General features: G+C 36.6%; 3 protein-coding genes across 7 annotated transcripts; 2 read left to right on the plus strand and 1 right to left on the minus strand.

Annotated features, from left to right (window-relative positions):
• Positions 1-1,927: 1,927 nt before the first annotated feature.
• LOC104735496 (L-aspartate oxidase, chloroplastic) lies at positions 1,928-5,852 on the plus strand. 4 transcript variants are annotated; one of them, XM_010455305.3, is made up of 9 exons: positions 1,928-2,219; positions 2,368-2,443; positions 2,812-2,972; positions 3,196-3,556; positions 3,862-4,104; positions 4,185-4,241; positions 4,327-4,407; positions 4,534-4,595; positions 4,682-5,852. In XM_010455305.3, exons 3-9 carry the CDS (start codon positions 2,833-2,835, stop codon positions 5,712-5,714), a joined length of 1,977 nt encoding a protein of 658 aa, XP_010453607.1. In that variant the 5' UTR covers positions 1,928-2,219; positions 2,368-2,443; positions 2,812-2,832; the 3' UTR covers positions 5,715-5,852. The 4 variants fall into 4 exon arrangements, with proteins under 4 accessions (XP_010453607.1, XP_010453608.1, XP_087338099.1 ...); XM_010455306.3 differs by lacking the exon at positions 2,368-2,443 and having other exon boundaries at positions 1,974-2,219; XM_087481973.1 differs by lacking the exons at positions 1,928-2,219; positions 2,368-2,443 and adding an exon at positions 2,459-2,628.
• LOC104735495 (pentatricopeptide repeat-containing protein At5g14770, mitochondrial) lies at positions 5,726-10,096 on the minus strand. 2 transcript variants are annotated; one of them, XM_087481970.1, is made up of 3 exons: positions 6,543-10,096; positions 6,393-6,462; positions 5,726-6,273 (listed from the first exon to the last, which is right to left on the minus strand). In XM_087481970.1, exon 1 carries the CDS (start codon positions 9,374-9,376, stop codon positions 6,548-6,550), a length of 2,829 nt encoding a protein of 942 aa, XP_087338096.1. In that variant the 5' UTR covers positions 9,377-10,096; the 3' UTR covers positions 5,726-6,273; positions 6,393-6,462; positions 6,543-6,547. The 2 variants fall into 2 exon arrangements, with proteins under 2 accessions (XP_087338096.1, XP_087338097.1); XM_087481971.1 differs by having other exon boundaries at positions 6,403-6,462; positions 6,543-9,505.
• An 8-nt stretch (positions 10,097-10,104) lies between these two features.
• On the plus strand, positions 10,105-12,713 carry LOC104735499 (formate dehydrogenase, chloroplastic/mitochondrial). Its single transcript, XM_010455308.3, has 5 exons — positions 10,105-10,361; positions 10,959-11,133; positions 11,252-11,792; positions 11,892-12,129; positions 12,287-12,713. Exons 1-5 carry the CDS (start codon positions 10,275-10,277, stop codon positions 12,398-12,400), a joined length of 1,155 nt encoding a protein of 384 aa, XP_010453610.1. The 5' UTR covers positions 10,105-10,274; the 3' UTR covers positions 12,401-12,713.
• Positions 12,714-13,992: the final 1,279 nt, after the last annotated feature.

The raw sequence follows: 13,992 nt of genomic DNA on the forward strand, positions 1-13,992 counted from the left end.
CAACCAACATTTGTTACATTTATTGCCACAAAATCTTAACAATATCTATACATTCTGATTTTTCCAAAAACAGTTGTACCAATTAAAGTTTCAATCCCATAAAATCACCAAAACTATCTTTAGAAATTTTGTTTGTATAGACTTTCTATAGAAATTTTTGCTTTACATATTTTGACTGTAAAATGTAGATTTAGTCATCTACATTACTTGATTTGAGGTACTTAGCGGTTGATTCCTCAGATTTCTCAAATTATAATAAATAAAACTAAATAATTATCCCGTGGTGTTTCTATAAATTGAAGTACATTTGGTGTCCTTTAAGTTATACTTATTTACAAAACTAATCCTTAAAAAATTGCACATACGAAGAGAATCAATTAGATTCCTAAAATGTCTCTACAAATTTGGTTTATAATTTCTTAAAACAATTTATATATTAAGAAATTTATTACACTTAATATCTATACAATATTTTTTTTTCTTTTAAAAACTCTAATATTCAGTAATAACTATATTGTTTCATATGAACAATTAAAACTTTAATGGTTATTAATATGCTGATAAAAAATGCAAAAATAATTATTTCACGGGTTAAATCTAATAAATTGGAGTATTTATAATATAAATTAATATGCAGTATACTGCAAAATAACTTTTATGAATATAATTCTTTCACGGGTTAAATCTAAATAACTTTAAACTTACGGATTAAATTATAAACACTAAAAGTTTAAAAATATAATAATGTAAGAATAATTGTTTCATGGGTTAAATCTAAAAAGCAGTAAAAATTTATATTTTTATAACCATAAGAATTTCGATACGTTACAAATGTAACATTAGTATAAATAAAACTAAATAATTGTCGCGTGTCTGCGGTATACAACTGAACAAATTTTATAATTAACAATTAAAATACAATTATACAATCTTAAACACTAAATTAACAAACAAATACAACTTTTTAAAATTTATTTTTTTTTGTTGTAAAAATATTGTCCCGCAGTTTACCGCGGGTTTAAATCTAGTTTAACAATAAATGTTGGCATGTTTATTTATGAACCTGTTTAAACCTACCAAAATGTCCGTTTTAAGCTACATTTCATTTTGAATTGACTAATTGTTTTTGATTATACTCTATGCTAGTAAATTCGGATCTATTTTGCATTGTATAATATATAACACACACCATGCATGAGATCATTAAGTAAAACAAAAGCAATTGGAAAAACCACAGGCTATTGACAATAGAGTTTAGAGTTAGGAACGTGGAAAAATTATGATAGCCATTCATTCATTCAGATGCCAACCATTCCTTTAGAAATTGCATTAGATCTTTTGATTTTTTTGTTTGTTCTGTTTTTAATAAAAATTTTGTCATTTGAATGGCTATCATAATTTGGTCTTTTTCTAGTTATTTATTTATCATTGGTTTGTCTTTTTCAGTTGTCCGATGGAAAAATTCAGAAGCCATCAATATATAAAAGAAGACTCCAAAAATTATAGTTCTTAGGAAACAAAAAATAAATATATATATATATATATATATATATATATATATAATTTGTGGCCGTTGGAGATGTCATTGGCCACTACTCATGGAAGAAAAAAGTAGTGAGTCTTTTTTTTTTTCCATGATTGTTCTTCTTAGTGATATCATGCTTGGTGCATGCGTTAACACATCATGTAACGCTCTATACAATTATAAGTAGTTAGAAACACATTTAATTTTAGTTTGCTTTATTTTATTTTATTTTTAAAAGAAAAAATTGGACCTAACAATATGCATTAATACATTAAAAAAATTTTAAAAATTAATATTCAAAGTTTTCTGAACCACAAGGCTATGCTTTTGTAGGGTAAATGTGTTTGTTCATGTGCATAACGTTTAGAAGAAAAAGATGGGAGTTATTCAACAATTTTTATTATGTTACAAAAATCTATTTATTCAAACTACTATCATCTCACTATTTATTATATTTGGAATTAAAAAAAAAAAAACAAAACAGGAGAAGGCCTATAAAAAGTAAGTAAGAGAGATCCCAAAAGCATAAAGTGGAAAAAAAAGAAAGAATAAAAAAAAGACACACCACTTGCACTTGTGTTGTTGGGGGCGGCTCATTACACACGAAGGAGGAAGGCGCGAACTTCAAGGTCGCTTCTCGACGACCAAACCCAACACTCTTCTTCTTCTTCTTCTGTCTTACGAATTTTGGGTGGTGGGTGCATTTCTTTCTTCTTCTTCTTCTTTGACGGAGTGAAAAGTTCTCATTTTTTTTTTTAATCGATTTTAACATCCTCTCTGTATACTTTCCGAAAAAGTTGGTGTTTTTATTAACTCTGAATCACGGTCTATTGAATTCCCAGATTTTTTCAACGCCTCACGGTCACGGGTTCTTCGTTTTCGTGCTTGGGATCAGCAAAAAGGGCTTCCCGTGATTCCGTACGGTTTCTGTGTGTCTTCATTCATTACTTACATTTCCCACTTTTTTTTGGGGATTCAGACATAATATTTTTGTGTGTGATCTACAGTACTACTACACAACACATAGTTATCATTTTTCTTCTTCTACTCTGTTTTTAAAATTCCGGAATTTGGACACCGCTTCTGAGATCTAATCCTTGTTCGTTCGTATTGTATCATTTGTTCATTTCAGATCTTTCTTTCAAAACTTTTGGATTTGTTCATTACATGCATTTTTGTATTTTGAGGATCTATGCATTTTGAATTTTGATTCATGTTATACAGAGAGCATGTTTGGTGTTTTGTTTGATTCTTTTTTTCTTTTTCTGTTATGTTTTTTTTTGTAGGAGCTCTAATAAAGGTCGGAAATGGCGGCTTATGTTTCTGTTGGAAACATTCATGCTTTCTATCTTGCGGGGCAGGTACACAGGGAACAAAGTTACCGACAAGATTCATGGAGTTCTGGCTTTTCTTCCAGGACAATTCCATTCAAAGTGCCCTTTTCTTGGTAATCACTTTTTTTTCAAAATTTTGTCACTTTTGTGTAGCATTTGACATTTTTATTAGATTCATCATGATTCCCATTTTCTGTTTTTTGTTCTTTGTTCTCATGTAGAACTCATCCACTTCTATTTCCTATTCCAAGTCCACAGCTTTTTTTGGTTTTTGTTTCTTTGAATAGTTAAGACTTATCAAACTTTTTTTTTTTTTTTTTATCTTTGTGTGCATAGGTCAAGTGGCGTATCTAAGGCATTAAAATCTGGGAGATGTGGTTGTTATTCTCGTGGTGTTTATACAAACAGTGAAAGCTCAAAACCTTGTGCAAGTATCAAGGCTATTTCCGCATCTTCTTCGACAAAATATTATGATTTCACTGTGATTGGAAGTGGAGTGGCCGGTCTGCGTTATGTTTTAGAAGTTGCAAAGCAAGGGACAGTTGCAGTGATTACCAAAGATGAGCCTCATGAGAGTAACACAAACTATGCTCAAGGTGGTGTTAGTGCAGTCTTATGCCCTTTGGATTCTGTAGAAAGTCATATGCAGGACACAATGGTCGCCGGTGCTCATCTTTGTGATGAGGAAACCGTAAGAGTAAGTCCACTGTATCCTGCATTGTTATGTGCTGTATACTGTTCATTGCCTGAAAAACTATCTGATACATGCTTGTGTTAGTAAGCATTGTAGTGGATGTAGCTGTGTCGACAGTTTTGCAATAGTTGTTTAGTCACTAAGCTAGAGAGCTAACATATTAAAAGAAAGTTGGTCCAAACCTGTCTTTGATGTTTAATCAAGTTTCTCTATGATGTCTAGTTCTTTGACTCCTATCACTGTTCTGTAGTGTCGGGAGATGGTCCAAACTTGTCTCACTGTTTCACGGTCTGAATGTCATTTTTCAGGTTGTGTGTACAGAAGGACCTGAAAGGATCCGTGAACTGATTGCGATGGGAGCATCATTTGATCACGGCGAGGATGGAAACTTGCATTTGGCAAGAGAAGGTGGTCACTCGCATCGTAGGATCGTTCATGCGGCTGATATGACAGGAAGAGAGATTGAGAGAGCTTTACTTGAAGCCGTACTTAACGATCCCAACATATCTGTCTTCAAACACCATTTTGCAATCGATCTGCTCACTTCTCAGGTTCCATTTCGCACCTCTTGAAAAAACAAATTGCCTCTGATCAATCGCCTTATCAGATCAATATTTTTCTATCTAAACAGGACGGTTTGAGCACAGTTTGTTATGGTGTTGACACTTTGAATATCAAAACAAACGAGGTACACAAAGATATCTTTCTTCTGGTGGTTTGATTATTCGCCTTGTAGCTTAGATTGTAATGTGAAAAATCTCATGTTTCTTCAGGTGGTACGCTTTATATCGAAGGTGACACTGCTTGCTTCAGGTGGAGCTGGGCATATCTATCCATCAACCACAAATCCTCTGGTAATATTTTCTTTAGCTTAGCTACAAAACATTGTATAGTAGAACGAATGAGCAGGAGTAGCATAACATTAAAAAGTTTCTGATATATTTTTCTCCATTTTTATTATCTACTTGGTTTTTGTATAGGTGGCTACTGGAGATGGGATGGCTATGGCTCATCGAGCTCAAGCTGTGATCTCAAATATGGAGTAAGTAAACTCCGAAAGAACGCCAAAATATATTTGTTGACAATGAAACTTATGAGTTTGTTTTTTTGTTTGTTGTATATGGTAAGATTTGTGCAGTTTCATCCTACCGCCTTAGCCGACGAAGGTCTTCCCATCAAACCACAAACCGCTAGAGAAAACGCGTTCCTCATCACCGAGGCCGTTAGAGGTGATGGTGGCATCCTCTACAATCTAGGAATGGAGCGATTTATGCCCGTCTACGATGAGCGAGCTGAGCTTGCTCCAAGAGATGTGGTAGCAAGAAGCATTGATGACCAGCTCAAGAAACGGAAAGAAAAGTATGTGTTACTTGACATAAGCCATAAGCCGAGAGAAAAGATTCTTGCTCATTTCCCCAACATAGCCTGTGAATGTCTTAAACACGGTCTAGATATCACCCGTCAGCCAATCCCGGTTGTCCCTGCAGCTCATTACATGTGTGGAGGAGTTCGTGCTGCTTTACAAGGCGAAACCAATGTCCTTGGATTGTTTGTAGCAGGTGAAGTAGCGTGTACCGGTCTCCATGGGGCAAACCGTCTTGCTAGTAACTCGCTTTTAGAAGCCCTGGTTTTCGCGAGACGGGCAGTTCAGCCTTCAACTGACCTCATGAAACGCACAAAACTTGATCTAAGCGCATCAGAGAAATGGACAAGGCCTGTTGTTGCGACAGCTAGATCGCTAGGAGATGAAGTACTATCAAAGATTATAGCTTTGACTAGAGAAGTGAGAAGAGAGCTTCAGGAAGTGATGTGGAAGTATGTTGGTATCGTCAGATCAACCATTCGGCTCAACACGGCTGAGAGGAAAATCGCAGAGCTAGAAGCGAAATGGGAAACGTTTTTGTTTGAACATGGATGGGAACAGACAGTGGTAGCTCTTGAAGCTTGTGAGATGAGAAACTTATTCTGTTGCGCTAAGCTTGTAGTGAGCAGCGCCCTAGCCAGACATGAAAGCCGCGGTCTTCATTACATGACAGACTTTCCTTTTGTGGAAGAAAGCAAGCGCATTCCGACAATAATTCTCCCGTCTTCTCCTACAACAGCTAGTTGGAGCTCAAGGCGGTTACAGAACATACGCAGCAGCTCACTTGTTGATTGTTAAAACTGCAGGAGTTTGTTCTTATTTGAAGCCAATCAATTCTGTTACTTGTATTCATATGAATAAACTTTGGCATTCAAAAGAATACTCTGATTCTGACACTGTAATACAAAAGAAAATAAAGTATTCATCTGAGATAAACAATTATTGTGACAATACATCTTTCAATCCCTTTGCTATGGTGTATATTGATGACTTTCTGAGCAAAAAGAAACAAACGTATACTGTATGTGGATTTCCCAAGCAAGAAGCAGGACTGAGAACAGTCTTGTCTTCACTGACTCCATATCCTCAGATCTTTCTTCTGAGTAAACCATTCCAGAAGCTTCCATCATTCTCCTGAGGAAATCACGAGCTCCAAGCTCGGGTGTGGCTTCCATTATCAGACCAAACATGAATTCATTCTTCCTGTCTTCTTTAACTCGACCTGAATGCGATCTGCGAAGGCTGCACAGAGAAGCTAAAATTTCTTCTTCAATGCCGCTTTAGAAACCAGCCTAGTTACTTGTTCCATCCAGAGACCAGATAGATCAATAGTCTGCAGCCGCCAGTCCTGTTTTTGCTACATTAAAATTCAATGGATATATTCTCAGGAAATAGTCTTGGCTCGTGTAACTCGTTTAAACAAAGAACAAAGATATCTCAAAACACAACTCAGGAAGTATGGTGCCATAATCTCACCAGCACTAACCCAGTTGCGGAATTCACAATTGCTTAGATGTCCAGTTTGAAGCCAAATCTGCTATTATATCTGAGAAAATGAAACATTTGAGTAAAGTTGCAACTGAATATTGAAGCGAGATTAGGATTAGAAGGAGAAAACAGAATTACCCGGTTCACGAATTTGAGAAACGAGCATTCTTTTTCTTGTAACACTCCTTTAAGAATCTTTCAGCATCAACCTTCATTCCAGGTTTAGAAAAAGCAGCACTTATCCAGTGAATAGTTTGACTACACGGAATATATCCCTTTTCTTCGATCATCTCTTTTAGCAATCCTTTTGCCTCTGCCAAGTACATTGGTTTTCTATTCCACTCAACTTCTGGATGAGTGCAAAGTCTGCACAAACCAGATATCATAGTACAATAAGTCGAAGTGTTGGGGCTCACTCCTCTCTTACCCATCTCCTTCATTAGCTCTCTTGCCTGAAGCATCTTCCCAACTTTAGCAAATTCACTGATAAGCACATTATAAGTGCTGGTTTTTGGTACCAACCCATCCGCAATCATCTCACAATATATCGTCATACTTTCTTTCTTATTCCCTATCTTAGCCTGACCAGAAATTAAAGCATTGTATGTAAAATCGTCAGGACGCATACCTCTACTCTTCATCTCACTCAGCCATTTGTCCACTTCTTTTATTAGCCCAGCATCAGAAAGACCTCTTATTATAGTATTATAGGTTACAACATTCGGGGATATTCCTGCTTCCAACATAACGGAATATGTCGAAAGAGCTTTTCCTACATGACTGCCCACGAAGTACCCATGCATAAGGGAATTGAACGTCACAGTATCAGGAACAAAGCCTCTCTCTTTCATTTTCTCCATAACCATAGCTGCCTTTTTCGTCATACCTCGTTTGCACAGAGTTGAAACGAGAGTGTTGTAAACTTGCCTACTAAGTTTAATTCCATAACGCAAGAGTGTCTCGTGAGTTTCAAATATAGCGTCAGCTCTTTTATGCCTTGAAGACGTGTCGAGAAAAATTCGGTACGTCGTCAAGTTAGGATGGATTTCCATAAACACCATTTGATTCAATATGTCAATTGCTTCCTCCATTTTACCCTTTTCACATAGCATTCCAACCACAATATTGCAACTCATCAGACTCGGTTTTATTCCACAACTCTTCATCTTACCCCAAAGCTTAAGGATACCATCCAAATCCCCTTGCTTTCGTTGTGAATTCATCATTATGTTAAATGTAGCAACATCTGGTTCTATACCCTTCTCTGTCATTCCTTTGTAGGCCCAGTCAGCTCCGAATTTGCCAAACTTCAACAGCCCACTGATTAAGACATTGTAAGAAACAACATCCCATGGCATCCCTTTCTCTTGCATTTCTTCAGCCCAAGAGAGAGCAGCTTCTTCGTCTCCTCCTTTGAAGAACACATCAATTAAAGATGTGTAGTTAATATGATCCAGCGTCACTCCTTTAGATACCATGTCTTTGACTAATCCCCTAACTTCCTTACTCCTACCAATTCTCTTCAAGTGGTTCACCAGAGCATCAAGTATGTAGTTGTTTTCCTCCACCCCAATCAGCCTCATCTCCTTCCTCATTTCAATAGCAACTTCTTCTTTCCCTGCCTTAAACAAGCCATCAATAACTGTACCATAAGTAAAACCATTCGGAACAACATTTTGGTCTTCCATTTTTCTCATAAGACTAACAGCTTCTTCGAGCATCCCTTTCTTCACATACCCGTTTATCATACTAGAGTAGGTTACAACATTCGGAAGAACATTTTTCTCTAACATCTGCGTCATGATAAATTCTGCACTGCTTAAATCACCCGCTTTGCATAACCCATCTACCAAAGACGTATAAGTAACCACATTTGGAACTTGGTTATCTTCCAAAAGCATCTTAAATGTTTTCTCAGCCTCCCTAAGGTCTCCAACCTTAAACAGACCATCCATCAAAACAGTATATACAACTAAATCTACAGGAATCCCACGCACAACCATTTGACTGTAAAGAGCCAAAGCATGGCGGTAACTTTTTGCTTTAAATAACGAATCAACAAGAGTAGTATAAGTTACATGGTTCGGATATACACCCATCTCCTCCATTTCCCTCAGTAACAATCCCGCTTCCAGCATTTTCCCGTCTTTGCACAGTCTGTTAACAATCGAACTAAAAGTAACCACATCCGGATCAAACCCACTCATAACCATATCCCTGTAGGCTTCTTCAATGGCATGGAGATTGTAGTAAGAGCTTATGAGTATAGTATGAGTGACAAGGTTTAGTTCCGAGATTTCATCAACCAAAGCCTTAGCTCTAGCAAAGTTTCCAGCTTTACAAAACCCATCAATCAGAGTATTGTAGCTAACCGTATCAGGCATTACACCTTTCTTCACCATATCAGATAGAAACTGATAAGCCTCGTCAACTAAACCATGTTCACATAAACCCGAAATCACAGTGTTATAAGTAGCAGTATCAACGCTGATGACTCTATTTCTAAGTAAACTAATCGCAAATCTCAACTGCCCAACTTTGCACAACGAATGAATCAACACATTGAGAGCAAAAACATTTGGATAAACTCCACAAGTTATCATCTTGCTGTAAATCAACGATACCTGGTCGCGTACCAAATCATTGACACTGAGACGATGAATCAAACTATTCCAGAGACGCGAATCCGGAGCAACACCGAAGTTGCACATCGCAGAGAGCGTCCTCGCTGCTCCGTAAAGCCTCCCGCAGCTTAAGTAGAGGTGAAAAAGTGTGCGAAAGAGAGAAGCGTAAACCCTGTTCTTGTTAGGAGCGGGTAAATCTGGGACGAACCTGTGTTCTGTGATCAGGAAGCAAGTCTCTTCTCTTTCAGGGATTTGGGGTTGTTTGATTGACGAGAAAGAACGGTAATTTGATGAGAGAAAGAATCTGTATTTTCCCGTATAGTTATTCCAAATCCTTATCATTATCATCAGCAGATTGATTGGAGTTCATCTAAATCTCCAAGTTTCTCCAGAGACTCTTGCAAGCTCTCATGGCGTCTGCTTGTGACGACGACGCATCGTTTCCCCACAGACGAACTGAGTAAAGAGTTTCGAAGCTCGACGATGAGGTTTAAGTGAGCTCGATAATACGATGGCGTTTTAGGAAACTCAAAAACAACTAACGGGGGCCTTTATATCTGGGCCTATTTTGTGCTAGGTCCAAATGAAGCCTTTATATTTTCGCTACATAAAAATTGTAATAGTGCGACTTATCCAAAAACATATCACGTTAACAAACAACTAGGTACTATCATTATTGCATTTTTAGATATTAGTATAAATTTAATTATTTTTATACTTGATGGAAAATTGTATAAATTATATAAGTTGTCTCAGTTAAGAAAAAGATTTTAATTTTTTTTTTAAGAATTTAATTGTAATATTGGGTGAGATTTTTTTTTTTTTAATTATGGTTGTACTTTGTAATTTGTATCATAGAAAATTTGATTCCCCAGTGAGAAAATATCATGGAGAGGAATCAATTTAAAAGGAAAAAAAATAATTATACATAAATTTGTTTGAGAAGCAGGTTTTGACCAAGGGAAAAAAAACAAGTGAATGCATAGTGAGTAATAATCTTTCAGAATTCAATGAATAATATTGTAATTGTACTTGAGAAACAAGATTAGTACGATAATCTACAGATGATGATGTCTATGGGAGCTGTCTTCCACGTGGCACAGTATAGATGGTCTGATTTGGAGCAGGTACGTGAACATTTCGTCCTATATAAATCCTCTCTTGTCCAATTATTGAATTCACTCACACAAAACAAAATCGATCCTAGTAACCAAATAGATATTTTTAATCTCCTCTCTTCTCAACTATGGCGATGCGACAAGCCACTAAAGCTGCGATCAGAGCCTGTGCTTCCTCTCCTTCTTCGGGTTACTTCTCCCGACGTCACTTTAATGTAAGTACTCTTCCTATTCTCTCTCTCTCTCTCTCTCTCTCTCTCTCTCTTCTCTCTCTCTCTCTCTCTCTCTTTGTCACGATTTGCAGTTTTATTGGAGTTTTGTGTTGTGATTCACCTTGATTTTACTGTATATATAGAGATAAAGGTTTTTTTTTTGAATACGGAATCTTTTGCGTTGGTTATGATTGAGGTTTTTTTAGATCTTTGGCAGTATGATTTTAAGTAAAATTGAGTGGATACAAATCTGGTTTTGGAGAACTCATCTTGATGTGAAGTGATCAGATCAGACTGTGCATGACTGAAACGTGTGACTTAAAATTAGGAAAGCATAACTGTCGTTTCTGATTAGGCCATCCAAGTTTTTCCATTATGGAACCTAAAAGACTACAAAGGTGTCTCTTTTTATAATTATTAAACGGCATGATGTTCGAGTTGGCTCTCTAATTGGGCTTCTTAACGGGCCTATAATCTGTATATTAATGACTTATTAAGGATATGTGGTGTTTTCGAATGTTGCACTTTTTGATGATTTTCAGGGTACAATAATACTATGTTAAAATTTTAATATCTTCCTGAACTTGGCTTATGGAACAGGCATCTTCTGGTGATAGCAAAAAGATTGTTGGAGTTTTCTACAAGGCCAACGAATACGCTACCAAGAACCCTAACTTCCTTGGTTGCGTCGAGAATGCCTTAGGAATCCGCGACTGGCTTGAATCACAAGGACATCAGTACATTGTCACTGATGACAAAGAAGGCCCTGACTGCGGTATGTATTCCTTCCTTAGAAAATCTTGGTTCTGTTTTTTATATATTGCATAACACAAACTATAAATGCAATACATATGGTTCTGTTGATGCCACTCTTTACTTGTTATAAATGGCAGAACTTGAGAAACATATCCCGGATCTTCACGTCCTTATATCAACTCCTTTCCACCCGGCGTATGTGAATGCTGAAAGAATCAAGAAAGCCAAGAACCTGAAGCTCCTCCTCACGGCTGGTATTGGCTCGGATCACATTGATCTCCAGGCAGCTGCAGCTGCTGGCCTCACTGTGGCTGAAGTCACGGGAAGCAACGTGGTCTCAGTTGCAGAAGATGAGCTCATGAGAATCCTTATCCTCATGAGAAACTTCGTACCAGGGTATAACCAGGTCGTCAATGGCAAGTGGGACGTCGCCAGCATTTCGTACAGAGCTTATGATTTGGAAGGGAAGACCATAGGAACTGTGGGAGCTGGAAGAATCGGAAAGCTTTTGCTACAACGTTTGAAACCATTCGGGTGTAACTTGTTGTACCATGACCGGCTTCAGATGGCACCGGAGCTGGAGAAAGAGATTGGAGCTAAGTACGTTGAGGATATGCACGAAATGCTCCCTCAATGCGACGTTGTAGTCGTCAACATGCCTCTCACCGAGAAGACAAAGTACGACGCTAATTTCACAAACAATAAAGATGAACCACTAATTAAACAAGACTTGTTGTCTGAGATTTGACTAATGATGAGTTCTTGTTTATTATACAGAGGTCTGTTCAACAGAGAGCTGATAGGGAAAATGAAGAAAGGCGTTTTGATAGTGAACAACGCAAGAGGAGCCATCATGGAGAGGCAAGCGGTGGTGGAGGCCGTGGAGAGTGGACACATTGGAGGGTACAGTGGAGACGTGTGGGACCCACAGCCAGCTCCTAAGGACCATCCATGGCGTTACATGCCTAACCAAGCCATGACCCCTCACATCTCCGGCACCACCATTGACGCTCAGGTACATAATGTTATTTTTTCCTCTTTAACGTTAGCATATAAACGAATCAAAATATGTTGTGTTATCCAATTGTTTAGTAGTAGCTTTATTTAATATGCACATTGATTTGTCATTTGGAACTTAAACCATTTTTTTCTTTTTGATTTTTAATTTATAGCTACGATATGCGGCGGGGACCAAAGACATGTTGGAGAGGTACTTCAAGGGAGAGGACTTCCCTGCTCAGAATTACATCGTCAAGGACGGTGAACTTGCTCCTCAGTACCGGTAAGGTTTTGATGAGGTGAAGGTGGAAGCGACCTCAACGTTCAAGAAAACAAATAAAATTAAAAAAAAAAAGTATTTGGACTTACTATAAGTCAAAACTCAAAATAACTTGGTTATCTTTTTGTTTAGTTTAATATGTTATTTCAGAAGCAAAATAATAGGAAGGCACTTCCCATGTTCAGAGAGAGTTTGTGAACATAGTCCTTATTGGGTTTTTAATCACATGCGTATCTGTTTACCCAATTGTGTGAACTTACTCTATGGTTCCGAATCACAAAAATATATGAATAAAGAGGATATGTTCAGTTTTGCCTAAAGGGAAAGTGTTATTGTGTTTTTTTTTTGTACTGGATTAGAGTACCTCTATCAGCTTTATGGGGATTCGAAGTCTTATTATATTCCTCAAGGATGTCAAAAGTAATTTGACGATTTAAAACTAAAAAAAAAACTAATTAATGAACCGGCCTGAGCCACACCTGCAAGTAACACCGACAATGGTCTAACTACGACATTATTTACGACAATGCTTGTAGTATCAGTTTATAATTATATACGTGGGTCCATATTTGACAAATAATTTATTTTCTTGACAACTATATATCAATCCATATCAAACCATGATATAATAAGCTTCATTTGTTTTTTTATCAACATGGGAGAAGAGGGTGGGATGCTAATCATTCAATTTGGCATTTGATCATTGACAGTGGTTAGATATATGGTATGGTGACAGCCAACTTCTCTTCCCTTTTTTTTTTTTTTTTTTTTCTTTTTTCTTTCTTTTCCAAATCTGCTCTTACCATAATGCTGTCAAGTGTCTGTTTTGTTTTTTACTAAATCTAAAATCGAAGTTTCTCTGAAAAACATGTTTTTATTAGTTTTGATTCACAAAACAGAGGAATGATCGAAATTTTTATTGAAAGACACGCATAAATAGAAAAGGAAATTTACTTCAGTTTATAAGAGTAACAAGTTTGTCATCACTGAATATTTGAATTTGTAGAATGGTGTGATAAGAGCTTGTGATTGTCCTGTCATATGGGCATTATGATAACAACATACGAAATTTGATGACAAATTTAACACAATAAAAGTTTTATAAAAAAAAAACGGATAAACGCAACCTCATTAATTCTGCATCATCAATTATTAGTAGAAGATAATTTTCCCAATTACTTTTGTAATATTAACATTATTTTAAAAGTAATTAGACATTAATTTTCACTAAGTAAAAACTCAAGCATACAAATGATTGCAGTTAATTATTACACGGATCTGACCCGATTTGAAATTAATTCCTATGTGGTGAAGTACGATATGGAGTTAAAGCCTCTTAGACCTACCATGTATTTCTGTGTAATTCATCCATAATTCGTAGACATTTATAGTCATTCTTATCAACATTTCCAAAACAAAACAATTTACCTACTAAAAAGATCTCAAGGAAAAAAAGTTGACAAAAATAAAGATCTCTGGAACAAAAAAACAAAAAAAAAAGAAAGAAAGAATCGTTACCAAAAAGATTATGCTAAATTACAACAACAGTTGATGTCTGATGAGATAGATGTTTTTGGCGCTGGAGGGTCATAATCAAAA

This window comes from Camelina sativa, chromosome 13, assembly GCF_030686135.1.
Source record: "Camelina sativa cultivar CO46 ecotype springtype chromosome 13, ASM3068613v1".
In the NCBI taxonomy this organism is placed as follows: domain Eukaryota; kingdom Viridiplantae; phylum Streptophyta; class Magnoliopsida; order Brassicales; family Brassicaceae; genus Camelina; species Camelina sativa.

What these genes read in the sequence shown, in the direction of transcription:
- LOC104735499 (XM_010455308.3), top strand. Translation starts at nt 10,275, where the DNA reads ATGGCGATGCGACAAGCCACTAAAGCTGCGATCAGAGCCTGTGCTTCC. An exon ending in CCTCTCACCGAGAAGACAAA is followed by an intron (nt 11,793 to 11,891) that starts GTACGACGCTAA and finishes TTTATTATACAG; the next exon opens with AGGTCTGTTCAACAGAGAGC. An exon ending in GCACCACCATTGACGCTCAG is followed by an intron (nt 12,130 to 12,286) that starts GTACATAATGTT and finishes TTTAATTTATAG; the next exon opens with CTACGATATGCGGCGGGGAC.
- LOC104735495 (XM_087481970.1), bottom strand. Translation starts at nt 9,376, where the DNA reads ATGATAATGATAAGGATTTGGAATAACTATACGGGAAAATACAGATTC.
- LOC104735496 (XM_010455305.3), top strand. Translation starts at nt 2,833, where the DNA reads ATGGCGGCTTATGTTTCTGTTGGAAACATTCATGCTTTCTATCTTGCG. An exon ending in GTGATGAGGAAACCGTAAGA is followed by an intron (nt 3,557 to 3,861) that starts GTAAGTCCACTG and finishes GTCATTTTTCAG; the next exon opens with GTTGTGTGTACAGAAGGACC. An exon ending in GCTGTGATCTCAAATATGGA is followed by an intron (nt 4,596 to 4,681) that starts GTAAGTAAACTC and finishes GTATATGGTAAG; the next exon opens with ATTTGTGCAGTTTCATCCTA.